The 22,620-nt window shown below is 31.9% G+C and overlaps 1 protein-coding gene across 2 annotated transcripts in view; it reads left to right on the forward strand.

Moving 5' to 3' along the window:
- The first annotated feature begins 13,734 nt into the window (after positions 1-13,734).
- etv6 (ETS variant transcription factor 6) overlaps positions 13,735-22,620 on the forward strand; it is a 96,293-nt gene continuing 87,407 nt past the window's right edge. For both annotated transcript variants that reach the window (XM_061914038.1, XM_061914039.1), the window contains exon 1: positions 13,735-13,996. In XM_061914038.1, coding sequence (XP_061770022.1) covers positions 13,967-13,996 — 30 coding nt within the window. In that variant the 5' untranslated portion in view covers positions 13,735-13,966. The remainder of the gene's footprint in view (positions 13,997-22,620) is intronic.

Genomic DNA, 22,620 nt, shown 5'->3' on the forward strand with positions numbered 1-22,620 from the left:
GCTCACACTTTAGCTGTTCTAAAATCTGACTAGGAAATAAAAAGACAACCACATCCAACCGTACAAAAGAGAAAATAAAAACCTACAGCACGAGAACTGGAATTAACAATGGCTAGCGTGAAAAGCTTCGCGAGAATATACATACATGAGAGTATTGCGGGCATAACTCGTTGCGTGAAAAGCAAATCATGAACCCAGGCTGAACAAACAAAAGAGGACGGCTTATAAAGTGACGGCGATTATCTGTAGCAGGTGTGCGGGGCCGTGAGCAGCAGGTGAACTGATGAGTAACCATGGTAATGACTAAACAGGAAGTATGAGGGTAGAACGACGGAGTGATAAAAATGCAACAAACCATAATATGGGAAGATCGGAGTACGGATCTTAACAACTAAAACACTATTAAAACAATAAGCAGGTAAGGGATCTTCCAGAATTATCCTAGTAAATGTGTCTAATTACATCTGAAACGCTCACACTGCCGTCGCCCGGAGCCGTCGCTTTTTTTTCTTCTTTCTATTCCTTCACTATCAATATCCTAATTCACGAATCTTTCATCCTCGCTCAAATTAATGGGGAAATTGTCGCTTTCTCGGTCCGAATTGCTCTTACTGCTGGTGGCTCCCGTTAAAAACGATGGGGATATGTGTGGAGCACATACTTCCGGTACAGGCAGGGCTTTTCTATTTGCGACCAAAAGTTGCGAACTTTATCGTGGATGTTCTCTACTAAATCCTTTCAGCAAAAATATGGCAATATCGCGAAATGATCAAGTATGACACATAGAATGGACCTGCTATCCCCGTTTGAATAAGAAAATCTCATTTCTGTAGGTCTTTAAATGAAGATATGAAATAATCCTAAATGAAATACAATGACTTGGTTTATATTATTGTATATACTAGGTCATAAAATCAGTGTAAGTTGAGTCGGTCCATAGGTTGCCTGTACGGATTTTTAATGTCCAGCAGATGTCAGTATTTAGTGACACAGTATTGACACAGTATCAATACAGTTTTGCAATGTGTTGAAACGATACATGAACCCATTTATACTAAATGGTAACACCCCAGAAAGTTTTTCAACTAGTTGAAGTCGGGGTCCACGTTAATCAATTCATGGTAAATGATATACACCAGGGGTCACCAACGCGGTGCCCGTGGGAACCAGGTCGCCCGTATGGACCAGATGAGTCGCCCGCTGGCCTGTTCTAAAAATAGCTCAAATAGCAGCACTTACCAGTGAGCTGCCTCTATTTTTTAAATTGTATTTGTTTACTAGCAAGCTGGTCTCGCTTTGCTCAACATTTTTAATTTTAAGAGAGACAAAACTCAAATAGAATTTGAAAATCCAAGAAAATATTTTAAAGACTTGGTCTTCACTTGTTTAAATAAATTCATAATTTTTTTTACTTTGCTTCTTATAACTTTCAGAAAGACAATTTTAGAGAAAAAATACAACCTTAAAAATGATTTTAGGATTTTTAAACACATATACCTTTTTACCTTTTAAATTCCTTCCTCTTCTTTCCCGACAATTTAAATTAATGTTCAAATAAATTTAGTTTTTTTATTGTAAAGAATAATAAACGAATTTTAATTAATTCTTCGTTTTGGCTTCTGTTTTTTCGCCAAAGAATATTTGTGAAATATTTCTTCAAACATATTATGATTAAAATTTAAAAAAATGATTCTGGCAAATCTAGAAAATCTTTAGAATCAAATTTAAATCTTATTTCAAAGTTTTTAGAATTTCTTTTAAAATGTTTGTTCTGGAAAATCTAGAAGAAGTAATGATTTGTCTTTGTTAGAAATATAGCTTGGTCAATCGATCAATCAATCAATCAATCAATCAATCAATCAATCAATCAATCAATCAATCAATCAATCAATCAATCAATCGATCAATGTGTATTTATATAGCCCTAAATCCCAAATGTCTCAAAGGACTGTACAAACCACTACGACTACGACATCCTCGGAAAAACCCACATAAGGGTAAGGAAAACTCACACCCAGTGGGACGCCAGTGACAATGCTGACTATGAGAAACCTTGGAGAGGACCTCAAATGTGGGCAACCCCCCCCCCCCCCACTCTGCATGAGTGATTTACCAATTTGTTATATATTCTAACAAAGTGCAGATTGGATTTTTAACCTATTTAAAACATGTCTTAAAAATTCTAAAAAAAAAACAATCTTAATCAGGAAAAATTACTAATGATGTTCCATAAATTATTTTTTTTATTATTTCCAAAAGTTTCGAATTAGCTAATTTTTCTCTTCTTTTTTTCCGTTGAATTTTGAATTTTGAAGGGTCGAAATTGAAAATAAACTATGTTTCAAAATTTAATTGTCATTTTTTTTCCTGTTTTCTCCTCTTTTAAACCGTTCAACTAAGTGTTTTTTTTTCATCATTTAATCTCTACAAAAAACCTTCCGTAAAAGGAAAAAAAATGTACGACGGAATGACAGACAGAAATACCCATTTTTTAATATATATATACATTTATTTATTAAAGGTAAATTGAGCAAATTTGCTATTTCTGGCAATTTATTTAAGTGTGTATCAAACTGGTAGCCCTTCGCATTAATCAATACCCAGGAAGTTGCTTTTGGTTTCAAAAAGGTTGGTGACCCCTGATATACACGATATACTCCGACAACAAGACAGTGGAAGACAAGGACCATATACACATGAAGGAGGGTGGCACAGGTGGGCACAATCAGAAGAGAAACCAGACCAGTGACACAGGCGGAAGAGCAAGTGGCCTGAAAAGAGAGGAGAATTAAAACTTTCAAAATAAAACAGGAAGTTTGCCAGACAACCCCAAAACAGGACTTACCTCACCACGGTGTGACAGTGTGTCATGTTTAAGGCTAAAAGTAAAACATTATCAGCAAATTTACAAAAAAAATGTTTGTCATCACTTCTTAGAATAGGGAGCATAGAGTCAGTATTCAAGGACAACTTTAAAAGAAATGTGTACATCAGTGGAGTTCTCTTCAGAATGAGATAAAAGACTGTAAATATATATTCCAATTGAAAAAAATATATAAAGACAGAACAATAACATCATATGGACAGCCATAAGTGTTTACATGTTGCTCTTTGTTTATTATTTTACCTATTTTTTTGTCTGGATTCGTATTTGTTTTGTATCATTCCGGGAGGTGTATATTATTATTATTTTTTTTTTTTCAGTTTGTACTTCATGAAGTTTTGCACTGGTGTTTTTCTTGTGTGTTTTTTTTTTAATTACATTTGGATGTATTTGTTGGTTTGTATGATATCCATGAAGTAAGACTACGTATTATGTTGAAGAGGGCAGTGGGGCAAAAAAGTATTTAGTCAGCCACCGATTGGGTTTGTACCAAAAAGTTCTATTTTGGTTTCATCTGACCACATAACATTCTCCTAATCCTCTGCTGTATCATCCATGTATCCATTTTGGTATAAACTCAATTCGTCGTGTTTGGAGGAAGAAGAATACTGAGTTGCATCCCAAGAACACCATACCTACTGTAAAGCATGGGGGTGGAAACATCATGCTCTGTGGCTGTTTTTCTGCTAAGGGGACAGTACGATTGATCCATGTTAAGGAAAGAATGAATGGGGCCATGTATCGTGAGATTTTGAGCCAAAACTTCCTTCCATCAGTGAGAGCCTTGAATGGTTGACCAAATACTTATTTTCCACCCTAATTTACAAATAAATTCTTTAAAATTCCTACAATGTGAATTCCTGGATTTTTTTTTTCACATTCTGTCTCTCACAGTTGAAGTGTACCTATGATGAAAATTACAGACCTCTGTCATCTTTTTAAGTGGGAGAACTTGCACAATCGGTGGCTGACTAAATACTTTTTTGCCCCACTGTATATATATACATATATATATATATATATATATATATATATATATATATATATATATATATATATATATATATATATATATTTAGAGATACATGTATACACACACACACACACACACACACACACGCACACACACATGTATGTATATACATATATATATATGTATATATATATATATATATATATATATATATGTATATATATATATATATATATATACTATTTTGATCAAGATTATAATCAGAGTAAAACATCACGTGTGTCAACCCTCTTAATTCTGAAAAATTTAAAAAAATATTCGATACAACAATTAAAGTCAAATATTTCCTTCTATTTCTACAATCGTCTGAGCAAAATACATAAGTCAACAAAAACTACTGTTGGCACATACTTTAAAACCTCTTAAGGCCCAAGCTATTTGTTTCCATGATTTATTATTTATTTCTCTCTGGTATTTGGGCTTTTTGGACCCTAATTAGAATAAAAACTAAGAAGCATCTTTTGATTTGATGTACTTAGTCCATAAGTACACAAACGTGTACTTCATGTTTACATATTTTTTCCCCCAAATTCCATTGTATGTTGTTCTCTTCTGACACCACCAGATGGCAGTATAAGTGTCCACATAAGTGGCCATAAGACCCCAATTCAGTAGTGCACACAATTTTGGAAATAAGAGCTAGAAGGTGCTGTCCACGCATGTGTACACTAAGCCTTAAACATTTGAAAAATGTTTTAGCACACATATTATCTGCCAAAACGTGATGCTAAAATCAGTCCATGATGAAAAGGAATGTTGCTTTCATCTGCTGCCATCCAACGCACGTGTAGTTGGATGGCATGGATGCGGTCTGATGTGCACGAGTGCTGCCGCCAGGAGGAGCATCATGTCATCCTGGCAGGAAGTGGGAGACAGGAAGTAGCCGTCTCATCCCCCCGAGACATTTGTATCCAAACAGGCAGCACACGCTCAATAAAATCCATTTTATTGCCTCTTTAATTGACTTCTCCCTGCACCAGTAGCCCCCCTTGTCACTTCTCTGCCGGGTGTTGTTGATACATATATATAACCTCCTCTTCTTCATCTGCTGCTGCAGTCATTTTAAAGACATTGTGGGCAGAAGACCATAACGCACCCCCCCAGGTCCTGAAAGCTTCAAACGCAGGAAGTGTGAGGAGGACATAAACGCTGCAACAGAGCAGCAAGATAAACATACTTATTATTGACTTATTTTTGACTTATTATTAACTTATTATTGACTTATTTTTCACTTATTATTGACTTATTATTGTCTTATTATAGACTTATTATTGTCTTATGATTGACTTATTAGTGACTTATTATTTACTTCCTATTGGCTTATTATTGACTTATTATTGTCTTATTATTGAGTTATTATTGTCTTATTACTGACTTATTATTGACTTATTATTGACTTATTATTGACTTACTATTGACTTCTTATTGACTTCTTATTGTCTTATTATTGACTTATCATTGATTTATTATTTACTTGTTTTTGACTTATTATTGAATTATTATTGTCTTATTACTGACTTATTATTGACTCATTATTGACTTATTGTTGCTTACTATTGACTTACTATTGACTTATTATATTACTTATTATTGTCTTATTATTGACTTATTATTGACTTATTAATGACTTACTATTGACTTACTATTAACTTATTATTTACTTATTATTGTCTTATTATAGACTTATTATTGACTTATTATTGACTTATTATTGTCTCGTTGTTGACTTATTATTGACTTATTATTGACTTATTATTGTCTTATTTCTGACTTGTTATTGACTTATTATTGACTTATTATTGACTTATTATTGTCTTATTTCTGACTTGTTATTGACTTATTATTGACTTATTATTGACTTACCATTGACTTCTTATTGACTTATTGTCTTATTATTGTCTTATTATTGATTTATTATTTACTTATTATTGACTTATTTTTGACTTATTCTTGACTTATTTTCTTATTATTGACTTATTATTGTCTTATTATTGACTTATTATTGACTAATTATTGTCTCATTGTTGACTTATTATTGACTTATTTTTGACTTATTATTGACTTATTATTATCTTATTACTGACTTATTATTGACTCATTATTGACTTACTATTGACTTACTTTTGACTTACTATTGACTTTTTATTGACTTATTATTGTCTTATTATTGACTTATTAATGACTTACAATTGACTTACTATTAACTTTTTATTGACTTATTATTGACTTACTATTGACATACTATTGACTTATTACTGACTTATTGACTTATTATTGCTGCGATGAGGTGGCGACTTGCCCAGGGTATACACCGCCTTCTGCCCGATTGTAGCTGAGATAGGCACCAGCACCCCCCGCGACCCCAAAGGGGAATAAGCGGTAGAAAATGGTTGGATGGATGGACTTATTATTGACTCATTATTGACTTACTATTGACTTACTATTGACTTTTTATTGACTTATTATTGTCTTATTATTGACTTATTATTGACTTATTATTGACTTACAATTGACTTACTATTAACTTTTTGTTGACTTATTATTGACTTACTATTGACATACTATTGACTTATTACTAAATTATTGACTTATTATTGCTGCGATGAGGTGGCGACTTGCCCAGGGTATACACCGCCTTCTGCCCGATTGTAGCTGAGATAGGCACCAGCGCCCCCCGCGACCCCAAAGGGGAATAAGCGGTAGAAAATGGTTGGATGGATGGACTTATTATTGACTTATTATTGTCTTATTATTGACTTATCATTGATTTATTCTTGACTTATTATTGACTTACTATTGACTTATTATTGACTTTTGGACTTATTTATGACTTATTATTGACTTATTATTGTCTTCTTATTGAGTTATTATTGACTTATTGTCTTTTTATTGACTTATATTGACTTATTATTGACTTACTATTGACTTATTATTGACTTATTATTGTCGTATTATTGACTTATTGACTTATTATTGTCTTATTATTGACTTATATTGACTTATTATTGACCTAATATTGTCTTATTATTGACTTATTATTGACGTATTATTGTCTTATTATTGACTTATTTTTGACTTATTCTTGTCTCATTATTGATTTATTTTGAGTTGTTATTGTCTTATTATTGACTTATTATTGACCTATTATTGTCTTATTATTGACTTATTATTGACTTATTATTGTTTAATTATTGACTTATTATTGACTTATTATTGACTTAATATTGTCTTATTATTGACTTATTATTGACGTATTATTGTCTTATTATTGACTTATTTTTGACTTATTCTTGTCTTATTATTGATTTATTTTGAGTTGTTATTGTCTTATTATTGACTTATTATTGACCTATTATTGTCTTATTATTGACTTATTATTGACTTATTATTGTCTAATTATTGACTTATTATTGACTTATTATTGACCTATTATTATCTTACTATTGACTTATTATTGACCTGTTATTGACTTATTATTGACTTATTGGCTTATTATTGTATTATTACTTGTCCCAAATGTTTGTTTGAGCTGCAAAATGTTTTGTCTAACTATTACAGTTTTTATGTTATTAATGTTGTATGGGTTTCATGTTATTAACATGTTATTAACATGTTATTATTCATAAAAAAACGCCCCAACGCCCGACATGTCAAACTCTTACAAAACTTGTCCTAAACGTTTTTGTGCTGCAAAATTTTTTGTCTAACTATTACAGTTTTTGTTATTAATGTTGTATGGGTTCCGTGTTAATAATGTGTAATTAACATGTTATTATGCATAACTAACCCCCCCACTCCTGTCCCCCGACCTTGTCAAAATCTTCCCAAACTTGTCCCAAACGTTTGTTTGTGCTTCAAAATGTTTTGTCTAACTATTACAGTTTTTCTGTTAATAATCTTGTATGGGTTTCATGTTATTAATGTGTAATTAACATGTTATTATCTATAATAACAGTTTGTGTTAACATGCTAATATTAGCATGCTAAAATTAGCATGAGTCAAGTATGAAGTTGTCTGACTGCGGGGTAAATGTTTGCAAAATTACAAAAAAAAAAGTGGACATAATGTTAGCATGCTAATAGTTAGCATGCGTCAAGCATGAAGTTGTATGAATGTGGGATGAACACTTGAAAGTTAGCCAAAAAAAAGTTCATCTAATATTATCATGTTAGCAGTTAGCATGTGTCAAGTATGAAGATATATGAATGTGGGGTAAACGCCTGCAAAATTAGCTAAAAGATTTTACTTGTTAGCATGCTTACATTTAACGTAAGAAGTACCAAATTTAATAACTCAAAAATGTACTTCTGTGAAAATGAATAACAAAAGTTAGCATATGTCAAATTGTAAGTTATTTGACTCTGAGGTAAACAGTTGCAAAATTAGCTTTAAAAAGTTTGCATTCTAGTGTTAGCATGCTAACGGTTAACATCTGTCAAGCATGAAGTTGTATGAATGTGGGCTAAACACTTGAAAGTTAGCTAAAAAAAAGTTAACATGCTAATGTTAGCATGCTAACAGTTAACATGTGTCAAGTACCACGTTAAATGACTCAAAGATGTATTTCTGCAAAAATGGCCCAAAAAATGTAAGCACATGTCAAGTAGGACGTTGTATGACTGCGGGGTAAACGGTTGGCATATTGGCAAAAAAAAATTTAGCATTCTAGTGTTAGCATGCTAATGTTACTATGCTGACATTAGCATGTGTCAAGTACGAAGTTGTATGACCGCGGGGTAAACGTTTGCAGAATTAGCTAAAAAAAAAAAAAAAAAGGTTAGCATGTTAGTATGTTAACATGCTATTAGCCATCAAAATGATGTTATAATAATAATAATAATAATAAATACATTTAAATTGCCTCATGAGCACATTTATAAAAGACTAAACTCCAAAATGAGGGAAGAGAACCCAGTTGTTCCAATTCGGTTAAGATAAAAAAATATAAAATATTTTGAAAAAGTTTTTTTTTTTTTTATACTTACTTGGAGGCAAAATTTTGGGCCACGTTTGCCAAAGCTCAATTTTCCTACTGGTGCTGGAACGCACCACGCCTAGCAAACCCAGTTAGCAGAAGAAAAAAAGGATCTCTTCATATTGGACGCACGGGGGCGCAGCGGTTTAACGAGACTGAACATCAAACGTTTTTCATTCAAATATTTTGTTAAAATGTTCTAATTCATTGAGGTGCATTATTAAAAAATAAAAGTAAAAAAATAGGTACGATATTATGCAAAAGTAATTTGATTTTAATTCACACTAAAACAGCAATTAAAGTTATAATAATCAAAGTCATTTTAATTACTGAATTTAATCAACATTCAAAAAGGTTTGTATTTTTTTTCTTATTTTCTATGCATTTTTTATATATATGTATATAAATTTGTAATTCTAAAAAACAAAAAACAATACATTATTTGATTTAAATTTAGACTTAGACAGCAATCAAAGAATAAGAAGTCATAATATTTAAGACAATTGTGTTAATAAAATAAATCAATCTTTTAAAATAGAGCGTAATATTATATTTTTTAATTAAAACATGTTTTTTTAATCATTTAAAACTAATATTGTAATTCATTGAAATGCAGATTTAAAAAAAAAAATTATATATTGTGCAAAACTGCAGAAGTTTTAATACTCAAAATGATCTTAAGAACTGAAATGAAACAACATTTAAAAATACTTTTTTTCTCAATTAATTTTTTTTGTGTATCTATTTAAATGTCGAACGGTTTTCTAAAATGTTTTTTTTTAATACATTTTGTAAATGATTTTTATGAAATGGTTAAGTTTGTTAAAAAAAATACATAAACTCTTACACACATACAGTATATATGTAAGATATAATATTCATGAAGATGCACATTTGCAAAAAATAAATAAAATAGAACATTGTGCAATGTTTGTAGAATTTCAATTCAAACTAAGACAGCAATTAAAGGCTGATTAATAGTTAATAACATCTTAATTGTACTATATTAATTACATTTTAAAAATATTTAGTTATTTTATATCGTTTTTTATACATTATTTTAAAATTGTGTTCCTGTTATTTAATTTAAATATTTAGATGTATTGGAAAATGTATTTGTAGAAAAAATAAATAAAAAAGTTATTCGATATCAATTCAGACTAAGACAATAATCCAGACAGTTCTAGCAACTACAACAAGTTAACTTTGCAGAAATGATATTGATTAATTATTGTTTTTATTGTGTTTTAAACTATTAAAAAAAAAATAATAATAAATAAATAAAATAATAATAATTAAAAAAAAAATATATATATATATTCCATTTCATTAAAATGCAAATATGTAAAAAAAAATAGTATGCAAAGGTTATTTGATTTTAATTGAGACTAAATGGGCATTAAATGTCAAATAACAAAACTATTTTAGCTACTGACATAAATTTGCCTCCTAGAAATATTATTATATTTATATGTATTTATGTATCTTTTATTTCTACATTTTCTAAATATTTAAAAAAAATGTTTAAATGTTTATTTGATCAAATTATTCCTTATTTTGTAAAAATATTCAAATTCATTAATTTGCAAAAAAAACGACGGAATGTTATTACATTTCAATTAAATAAATAAATGATAAATGGGTTGTACTTGTATAGCGCTTTTCTACCTTCAAGGTACTCAAAGCGCTTTCACACTACTTCCACATTTACCCATTCACACACACATTCACACACTGATGGAGGGAGCTGCCATGCAAGGCGCCAACCAGCACCCATCAGGAGCAAGGGTGAAGTGTCTTGCTCAGGACACAACGGACGTGACGAGGTTGGTTCTAGGTGGGATTTGAACCAGTGACCCTCGGGTTGCGCACGGCCACTCTCCCACTGCGCCACGCCGTCCCTAATTAATTAATTAATTAATTAAGACTAAGACAACAATTAAAGGCTCAAAAAATCAAGACAAGACAACAAAAAACAAAGACAATCTTAACGACTAAAAAAAGTAACCTTTTAAAAAGATATAAAAAGTAACCTTTTAAAAAATACATATATTTTTAATCAAAATTTAACTATTGACATAAATGTAAACATTTAAATATTTTATCATAAAAATAATTAATTTTTTTATATTTTGAATAGCAGAAATTCACATATGTAAAGTAACCTATAAATTATATATAAAAAGTAAACTTTTAAAAAATACATATTTTTTTTTAATCAAAATTAAACTGTTGATTTAAATGTAAACATTGAAATATTATATCATAAAAATAATGCCTTTTTTTTCATTTTAAATAATATAAATGCACATTTGTAAAGTAAACTTTTAAAATATATAAAAAGTAAACTTTTAATAAATACATATATTTTTTTAATAAAAATTAAACTATTGTTTAAACGTAAACATTTTTCATCATAAAAATAATGCAATGTGAAAGTATTTTTAAATATTTTAAATAATTGAAATGCACATTTGTAAAGTAACCTTTTAAACATGTATAAAAAGTAACATTTTAAGAATTAAATGTATTTTTAATCACGATTAAATTATTGATGTAAATGTAAACATTAAAATATTTTGTCATCAAAATAATGCTATTTAAAAAAGTATTATAAATAATAAATATTTATAGACACATAAATATTACTAAAGTGACCTCTTAAAAATAAATAAAGAGTAAACTTTTAAAAATTACATATTTTTTTAATCAAAATTAAATTAAATTTATTACTTTATCATAAAAATTATGCTTTAAAAAAATATATTTTATATAGTAGAAATGCACATTTGTAAAGTAACCTTTTAAAATATATAAAAAGTAACATTTAGAAAAATTTATATTTTTTAATCAAAAATGTACTATTGATTTAAATGTAAACATTTAAACATTTCATCATAAAAATAATGCAATATTTTTAAATATTTTAAATAATAGAAGTGCACATTTGTAAAGTAACCTTTTAAAAAATATATAAAAAGTAACAATTTAAAAAATACATACATCGTTTAATTAAATTTAAACTATTGATTTAAATGTAAACATCCATCCATCCATTTCCTACCGATTGTTCCCCTCAGGGTCGCTGGAGCCTATCTCAGCTACCATATGGTGGATGGCGGTTTACACCCTGGACAAGTCACCCGTGTAAACATTGAAATATTTTATCAGGAAAATAATGCCTTTTTAAAAAAAATATTTTAAGTAACAGAACTGGACATTTGTAAAGTACCCTTTTAAAAATATAAAAAAATAGCCTTTAAAAAAATACACATATTTTCAATCAAAATTGAACTACTGATTTAAATGTAAGCATTTAAATATTTAATCATAAAAAATAATGCGATATTTTTTTATATATATATTTTAAATAATAGAAATGCACATTTGTAAAGGAACCTTTTAAAAATATAAAAAAGTAACCTTTTAAAAATGCATATATTTTTTAGTAAAAATTAAACTATTGATTTAAATGAAAGCATTTAAATATTTCATCATAAAAATAATGCGATATTTATTAATTTTTTTTAAATACTTTAAATGATAGAAATACACATTTGTATTATAATTTAGCATTCTGGACTAGACTACTATAGATCATCTTTCAGTGCCAGTTGACAATAATACATCCCCCCCCCCCCCCGACCAATCTAAGTTAAATTATTTCTAGAAACTTCTATTCGCGTAAAGCAGGGGTGTCCAAACTTTTTCCATAGAGGGCTGCACACGGAAACATTTAAGCATGCGGGGGCGTGTTTTTGATATTTTTCATTTTCAAACCATAACAAAATATATGGATTTTTTTTTTAATCCTTAGGACTCCTGGGGAGTCACTAAAATGTTAAAAGTAAGTAAAATTATTATTTTTATTTTTTTATTTAATGCATACAGTAAATCTCTATATCAACTTGAAGTTGATATAAAGTAAAACAAATAAGGTTTTATGCCATTTTTGTCAAAGACAACTTTTTTTTAGAGTAAAACGGAAATATGCAGTATTTAGATAGATAGATTGTACTTTATTGATTCCTTCAGGAGAGTTCCTTTATTTAGCAATTAAAGCCCTCAAAGATCCATAATGCAGGACACCATTGATTTTAATTATTTAATATTTTTAAGTAATCACAGTAAAAAGTTTAATAAAATCCTACTAAATATATCTGAGATCCGAAAGGTTCCCCACTCATAAAGTGATACATTTTTATTATTATTTCATTTTTTTTAACTTTTAACACTTAAATTTCAAGATCAACTTCCGATATATCTGTCGATTTTAAACTTGGACTATTATTTTGTTTGTTTTATGCTCTTTTGTCAAAACTTGGATGTTTTATTTGGCAACCACACAACATATGCAATATTTTTTCCACATAAAACATTTTAAATTGATAATTTTTAAGTAATAATTCATTTTTTTGGTCCTTTTTTTTTGAGCAATGGAAAAAAAAGAAAAAAAAGACAAAAGGAACAAAAGTAAGACAAAAAACATTGCCACTTTTTCTCATTAGATTTCACCTTATTCCACTTTTTTTTTATTTTTATATATATATAGTTTTTTTGCAATACTATCAATTTTGCAATTTTTGCAGAATGTGTGGCGGGCCGGTAAACAATTAGCTGCGGGGCACAAATGGCCCCCGGGCCGCACTTTGTAAACACTACTGGCGTAAATAAAATTTATTTCCTTTCCTGGTGTGTGTTGCCCTTTAAAAGGGGGCGGGGCTTAGTGCTGGGAATGTGTGTGGGAGAGAGCGCGCGAGGGGCGCGTTTCCTGCTGTGTGTGTTGCCCTTTAAAAGGGGGCGGGGCTTAGTGCTGGGAATTGACGTCATTTCGCCGTTTCACACACGTCCGGATCAATGAGAGAGGGTGCGCGCGCGCGTGCGTGCGCGTCGTCGCTCTTCCCGGAAGAGCTTTTTTACAGTATTAACGTGCGCGCCGCCGACATGCCAGGGAAAAGACACGCGCCGAGACAAAAGAAGTTTCTTGTCCACGCCATGGCGCGACGCGACACATAAGGAAAGAGGATACGACGCCACGCGGAAAAGACAACAAAGGACACTTGGAAGTTGAACATGTCGGAATCTTCCACGGCGGCGACCAAGGTAACGACACGCACGTCACGTGTTCAGCCCCCCCCCCCCCACGCGTCGTTACTTCCGTGAGGCTCCTTTTATTTTTATGTTTTTTTTCCCCCCTCCTTATTTTGTTTTTGTGTTTTTCCCTTGCCCCCCGGTTACTCATCTGTTGCATCCCCCCCCACCCCACGCGTGGAAGTCGTGACTGCCCACCACAAACACGCGTGGCTTCTCCCCCCAAAAATCATGAAAGCCGTGTTGCCCACGTAGAGAAAAAGGCACGTTGTGCACGCAAAAGCACGCACAAGACACACGTTGTTAAAACAAAGTGTGTCTTATGTTCTTAAAGTGCTCACTAAGAAGTTTATAGTCGCACTACTTAGTGGCTGAACGCTAAAAAGTCACGATATAAGTGTTTGATATCGATAATTATTGATATTTGTTTTATGACCCATCGAAATAAATGTAAATCTGTTTATTTTAAATATTTGAGTGTGACAATGTAAACAGGGAAACCTGAGAAGAACTATTTTCTGCAGGTTTAGTGCCAGGAAATAACGTCTGTGTAACATGTATTTAATTATGGAAATTAATTATGCAGTAATTGTTTAAATTGTATTAATATACCGGTCAATATTGAGAATTATGTATGAAATGCTTCATAAAGTGTAAGAAAATAATGCAACGTGTGAAAATGTAAACAGAGAAACTTGAGAAGAACTATTTTCTGCAGGTTTAGTGCCAGGAAATAACGGCTGTGTAACATGTATTTGCCCTCTAATTCTTATTTAACTATGGAAATTAATTATGCAGTAATTGTTTAAATATTACTAATACATTGGTCGATATCGATAATTATTGATATTTTCCATGACCAATCGAAAGAAATGTAAATTTGTTTATTTGAAATGTTTAAGTGTGACAATGTAAACAGGGAAACCTGAGAAGAACTATTTTCTGCAGGTTTAGTGCCAGGAAATAACGTCTGTGTAACATGTATTTGCCCTCTTATTCTTATTTACCTACGGAAATTCATTTTTGTTAGGTAGTAATTGTTTAAATATTATTAATATACCGGTCGATATTGAGAATTATATAAGAATTGCTTCATAAAGTGTAAGGAAATAGTGCAAAGTGTGACAATGTATACAGAGAAACCTGATAACTATTTTCTGCAGGTTTCTAGTGCCAGGAAATAATGTCTGTGTAACATGTATTTAATTAAGGAAATGAATTATGCAGTAATTGTTTAAATTGTATTAATATATCGGTCAATATTGAGAATTATGTATGAAATGCTTCATAAAGTGTAAGAAAATAATGCAAAGTGTGAAAATGTAAACAGAGAAACCTGAGAAGAACTATTTTCTGCAGGTTTGGTGCCAGGAAATAACGGCTGTGTAACATGTATTTGCCCTCTTATTCTTATTTAATTGTGGAAATGAATTATGCAGTAATTGTTTAAATATTACTAATAAATCGGTCGATATCGATAATTATTTATATTTTTTCATGACTAATCGAAAGAAATGATAATTTGTTTATTTGAAATGTTTAAGTGTGACAATGTAAACAGGGAAACCTGAGAAGAACTATTTTCTGCAGGTTTAGTGCCAGGAAATAACGGCTGTGTAACATGTATTTGCCCTCTTATTCTTATTTAACTATGGAAATGAATTATGCAGTAATTGTTTAAATATTACTAATAAATCGGTCGATATCGATAATTATTGATAGTTTTTAATGACCTATCGAAAAAAATGTACATTTGTTTATTTGAAATGTTTGAGTGTGACAACGTAAACAGAGAAATCTGAGAATAACTATTCTCTGCAGGTTTAGTGCCAGGAAATAACGGCTGTGTAACATGTATTTGCCCTCTTATTCTTATTTAATTATGGAAATTAATTATGCAGTAATTGTTTAAATTTTATTAATAAATCGGTCACTATTGAGAATTGTGTATGAAATGCTTCATTTAGTGTGAAAATGTAAACAGAGAAACCTGAGAAGAACTATTTTCTGCAGGTTTAGTGCCAGGAAATGACGTCTGTGTAACATGTATTTGCCCTCTTATTCTTATTTAACTATGGAAATAATTTTTGTTACGCAGTAATTGTTAATATACCGGTCACTATTGAGAATTATGTAAGAATTGCTTCCTAAAGTGTAAGGAAATCGTGCAAAGTGTGACAATGTAAACAAAGAGAATCCTGAGAACAACTATTTTCTGCAGGTTTAGTGCCAGGAAATAACGGCTGTGTAACAAGTATTTCCCCTCTATTCTTATTTACCTATGGAAATTAATTTTTGTTAGGCAGTAATTGTTAAAATATTATTAATATACCGGTCGATATTGAGATTTATGGAAGAATTGCTTCATAAAGTGTAAGGAAATAGTGCAAAGTGTGACCATGTAAACAGAGCAACCTGAGAAGAACTATTTTCTGCAGGTTTAGGGCCAGGAAATAACGTCTGTGTAACATGTATTTGCCCTCTTATTCTTATTTAACTATGGAAATTAATTATGCAGTAATTGTTGAATATTACTAACATATCGGTCGACATCGATAATTATTGATATTTTTTTTAATGACCTATCGAAAGAAATTGAAATGTTTATTTGATATGATAATGTTTGACAATGTAAACAGAGAAACCTAAGAAGAACTGTTTTCGGCAGGTTTAGTACCAGGAAACAACGGCTGTGTAACATGTATTCTTATTTAATTATGCAGTGCAGTAATTGTTTAAATATTACAAATAAATCGGTCGATATTGATAATTGATATTTTTTCATGACCTATCAAAATAAATGTAAATATGTTTATTTGAAATGTTTAAGTGTGACGATGTAAACTGAGAATAACCATTTTCTGCAGGTTTAGTGCCAAGAAATAACGGCTGTGTAACATGTATTTGCCCTCTTATTCTAATTGAACTATGGAAATAAATATGCAGTAATTGTTTAAATATTACTAATATATCGGTTGATATCGATAGTTATTGATATTTCTTTATGACCTATCAAAATAAATGTAAATATGTTTATTTGAAATGTTGATTATAATGCCCTCAGCTGTCAAGGCAGAAAGGAAATGTCAACACAAGCGTGGAAAACACTCCAACAATGTCAACAAAATAGTCAAATCACATTGAACACTTAACAATAAGATGATAAAAATAAGTAATGTAAACAGAGAAACCTGAGAAGAACTATTTTCTGCAGCTTCAATGTCAGGAAATAACGTCTGTGTAACATGTATTTGCCCTCTTTTTCTTATTTATCTATAGAAATTAATTACACAGTAATTGTTTAAATATGAATAATGTATCGGTCGATATCGATAATTATTTGATATTTTTTATGACCTATCGAAATAAATGTAAATATGACCCCAAAAGGGACAAGCAGTAGAAAATGGATCGGTGGGTGTTTATTTGAAATGTTTAAGTGTGACAATGTAAACAGGGAAACCTGAGAAGAACTATTTTCTGAAGTTTCAGTGCCAAAATAACAGCTGTGTAACATTTATTTGCCCTCTTATTCTTATTTACTTAAGAATGGAAATTATTTTTTATTTTGCAGTAATTGTTCGGTAGATATTGATAATTATTAACATTTCTTTGACTGATGGAAAGTAAGGAGCAGGAGAATAATATTATTTATTTGAAATTGATATTCCTCTGGTTATAATCCTGTCAGCTATTAAGGCAGAAAGGAAATGTCAACACAAGCACGAAAAGCAAACAAAATAGTAAAAGTGCCAAGAAGTCTGACTGACATGACTGATATGAGAGTAAAACTGTATCACGACATAAGTGTTTTATTTCGCTCGATATCCATCATTATTCATATTTTTCATGACCTATGGAAATTAAGGAGCAGGAAAAAAATAACTTTTCTTTGAAATGTAACTTCCTCTGATTATAATCCCCTCAGCTATCAACGCAGAAAGGAAATGTCAACACAAGCTTGGAAAACACCTCAACAATGTCAACAAAATAGTAAAATCCCATTAAACACTTAACAATAATCTCTTGAAAATAAGGAATACGTAAGAAATGCTTTATAATGGGTAAGAAAATATTTCAAAGTGGGATAATGTAAACAGAGAAACCTGGGAACAACTATTTTCTGGAAATAACTGATGTGTAACATGTATTTGCCCTGTTATTCTTATGGAAGTGAATTGTTGTTATACAGTAATTGTTTAAATATTCATATTATATAGCAATCGATATTGATAAATATACACAATTTTATGACTTGTGGAAATTAAGGAGCAGGAGAATATTTTTGTTCATTTGATTTGTAACCTTCTGATTACCGTATTTCCTTGAATAGCCGCCGGGCATGTATTGTGCGCCTGCCTTGAATTACTGCTCGCTCCCCAAATAAAAAAACGCACGCTTACTTTAACCGCCGGGTCTAATTCGTGACGTCACGAGCGGCGCTTCCCCTGCCGCCTTTTTCAAATGACGGAGTAGGTTTTTTTTGCTTTTTCTATGAGTAAACCAGGGGTCTTGTTCCACAGCCATACAGATAACACTAATGGTTGTGATATAAAACAACTTTAACACTCTTAATAATATGCGCCACTCTCTGTGAACCCACACCAAACACATTTCTGGAGAACATTGGCTCTGTAACACATTATAAACGCAACAAAAGACTTACCCAAAATGCAATGCATCCACAACTCCTGGCTACACCGTACACCCGCGGGCACCACACCTCCGCCCCCCGTGTATAATATACCGGTAGCCAAGAGTCACGGATGCACGGCATTATGGGTAATCCCTATGCTGCGTTTATAATGTGCCACAGAGCCAATGCTCTCCAGAAATGTGTTTGGTGTGGGTTCACAGAGTGTGGTGCATATTAGTAAGAGTTTTAAAGTTTTTTATATCACAAACATCAGTGTAAAAGGTATGGCTGTTGCCCAAGTATGCATTGCAATCTGGTTTAAGAAGCAGCGAAATGCATGCGTCCGGCCTGATGTAAAAGTGGGCGCGATGACATGCTGTAAAGCAGTGATCCCCAACCACCGGGCCGCGGACGCAAAATAATATACATATATATATATTTTTTTCTTATAACACTCAATTTTTTATTACATGCCATTGGTAAGCGTCAGGGGTGAGAAGAGGTTTTAAAATTATTAGCGCCTGCTTACTTTTACCGCATGCTTTGAATTAGCGCAGGCGTGAGAAGAGGTTTTGAATTAATTAGCGCCCCGGCGGCAATTCAAGGAAATACGGTAATCCCCTCAGCTATCAAGGCAGAAAGGACATGTCAACAAAAACGTGGAAAACACTCAGTCAGTGTAAACAAAATTGTAAAATCACATCGAACACTTAACAATAGCTTCTAAAAAAATTGAAGGTGCGAAAAATGAAGACTATGTAAGAAATGGTTAATAAAGTGTGAAAAGGTAAACAAACCTGAGAAGAACTATTTTCTGCAGGTTGAGTGCCAGGTAGTCACAGCTGTGTAACATATATTTGGTCTTTTATTCACATTTAAGTATGCAATAATTATTGGACCAAATTATTATTATTTTAAAGAAGCACATTTTTCATATTTTGTCATATATTTTATTTCTGCAGTCCTGCACTTTAGTTCCTAAATGTCGTTTCCATATACTCGAATAGGGAACGGACGAGGGATGAAAAGACTACAGACTGTTTAAAAAAAAAATGCAAAAAAGTGCCAGGAAGTCTGACTGACATGACTGATATGAGGGTAAAAACTGTATCACGACATAAGTGTTTTATGTCGCTCAATATCCATCATTATCGATGTTTTTCATGACCTATGGAAAATAAGGAGCAGGAAAAAAAAAAGTCAAAAGCAATTTTTCTTTGAAATGGAACCTTCTTCCTATTATAATCCCCTCATCTATCAAAGCAGAAAGGAAATGTCAACACAAACATGGAAAACACTTCAACAATGTCAGCAAAATAGTAAAATCAAATTGAACACTTAACAATAAGATCTTAAAAAAAAAGGGAATGTGTAAGAAATGCTTCATAAAGTAAAATAAAATAGTGCAAAGTGTGACAATGTAAATAGAGAAACCTGAGAAAAACTATTTTTGCTGGAAATAACTGCTGTGTAACATGTATTTGCCCTGTTAGTCTTATTTGAGGCTGTTAAAAAATAGACATGGAGCATCTCATTCATGATTGTTTGTACATTGATGTTGCATCCATGATGTCGTTCACAACAACACAACAGATGAGATGTGTTGTGTGTATATGATTGTTTGTACATTGATGTTACATCCATGATGTCGTTCACAACAACACAACAGATGACGTGTTGTGTGTGTATGATTGTTTGTACATTGATGTTACATCCATGATGTCGTTCACAACAACACAACAGATGACATTTGTTGTGTGTGTATGATTGTTTGTACATTGGTGTTGCATCCATGATGTCGTTCACAACAACACAACAGATGACATGTGTTGTGTGTGTATGATTGTTTGTACATTGGTGTTGCATCCATGATGTCGTTCACAACAACACAACAGATGACATGTGTTGGGTGTGTATGATTGTTTGTACATTGGTGTTACATCTATGATGTCGTTCACAATAACACAACAGATGACATGTGTTGTGTGTGTATGATTGTTTGTACATTGATGTTGCAGCCCTGATGTCGTTCACAACAACACAACAGATGACATGTGTTGTGTGTGTGTGTATGATTGTTTGTACATAGTTGTTACATCCATGATGTCGTTCACAACAACACAACAGATGACATGTGTTGTGTGTGTATGATTGTTTGTAGATTGGTGTTACATCTATGATGTTGTTCACAACACAACAGATGACACGTGTTGTGTATGATTGTTTGTACATTCATGTTACTTCCATGATGTCGTTCACAACAACACTACAGATGACATGTGTTGTGTAAGTATGATTGTTTGTACATTGATGTTACATCCATGATGTCGTTCACAACAACACAACAGATGACATGTGTTGTGTGTGTATAAATGTTTGTACATTGTTGTTACATCCATGATGTCGTTCACAACAACACAACAGATGACATGTGTTGTGAGTGTATGTTTGTTTATTCTTTGATGTTACATCCATGATGTCGTTCACAACAACACCACAGATAAAATGTGTTGTGTACGTATGATTGTTTGTATATTGATGTTACATCCATGATGTCGTTCACAACAACACAACAGATGGCATGTGCTGTGTGTGTATGTTTGTTTATACTTTGATGTTACATCCATGATGTCGTTCACAACAACACAACAGATGACATGTGTTGTGTGTGTATGTTTGTTTATACTTTGATGTTACATCCATGATGTCGTTCACAACAACACAACAGATGAGATGTGTTGTGTGTGTATGATTGTTTGTATATTGATGTTACATCCATGATGTCATTCACAACAACACAACAAATGAGATGTGTGTGTGTGCGTGTATGATTGTTTGTACGAGGGCTGGCCGATATTGCCTTTTTTTAATATCGCGATATTTTTAGGCCATATCGCGACATACGATATATATTACGATATTTTGCCTTGGCTTTGAATGAACACTTGGTACATATAATCACAGCAGTATGATGATTCTATGTGTCTACATTAAAACATTCTTCTTCATACTGCATTAATATATTCTACTTTTAAACTTTCATGCAGAGAGGGAAATCACAACTAAGTCAATTGACCAAATGTATATTTATTAAAGTTATCAAGCAGTGGCACAGACATTCAAGTCATTTCCAAAACTTAAATTGCAAGATTGTCACAGACATTTTAAGTGTCAAATAAAAATGAGCTGCATAATAGGAAATCAAATAGTATTTGTCCTTCACTATGTGGTATGTTACTAAGGTTATGAAATTCTCTTCATTCTCTAGCGAGTGACTTTACAAATGATGCTACATATTAGCAGAAATGCTACTTTTTTTAGCAACGCTTTTCCCCCCCACACTTGACAAATTAGGGTTGTCTGTTCGACATATTCCCACTTGAAGCCAAACCACCGCCAGAGGATGGAAACCCTGCTGTTTTTATTGGGAATTAAGTCTTCCTTCATTTGTTACAAGATCCGCACCTTCTTTTTCTCGTACGGCTACGTTAGCAGCTAATGTTAGCCACGCCACTAGCTCTCTGCTGGGCGAGGGCGTGTATGTGACGTATGACGTGACAGTTTGTGACGTATGTAAGAATGTGCGCCTGCTTGTCTGTGAGAAGGAGACACAGGAAAGAGCGAGGAGAGCCTGAAGTGTACGCCCGCAGCTAAAAGTCCTGCGTGAGAATGTATACTCGAATATTACGATATAGTCATTTTCTATATCGCACAGAGACAAACCCGCGATATATCGTATATATCGCCCAGCCCTAGTGTGTACATAGATGTTACATCCATGATGTCGTTCACAACAACACTACAGATGAGATGTGTTGTGTGTGTGATTGCTTGTACAATAATGTTACATCATGATGTCATTCACAACAACACAACAAATGAGATGTGTTGTGTGTGTATGATTGTTTGTACATTGATGTTACATCCATCATGTCGTTCACAACAACACAACAGATGACATGTGTTGTGTGTGTATTATTGTTTGTATATTGTTGTTACA

The sequence above is a fragment of the Nerophis ophidion genome, linkage group LG10, assembly GCF_033978795.1.
Source record: "Nerophis ophidion isolate RoL-2023_Sa linkage group LG10, RoL_Noph_v1.0, whole genome shotgun sequence".
Taxonomy (NCBI): Eukaryota; Metazoa; Chordata; class Actinopteri; order Syngnathiformes; family Syngnathidae; genus Nerophis; species Nerophis ophidion.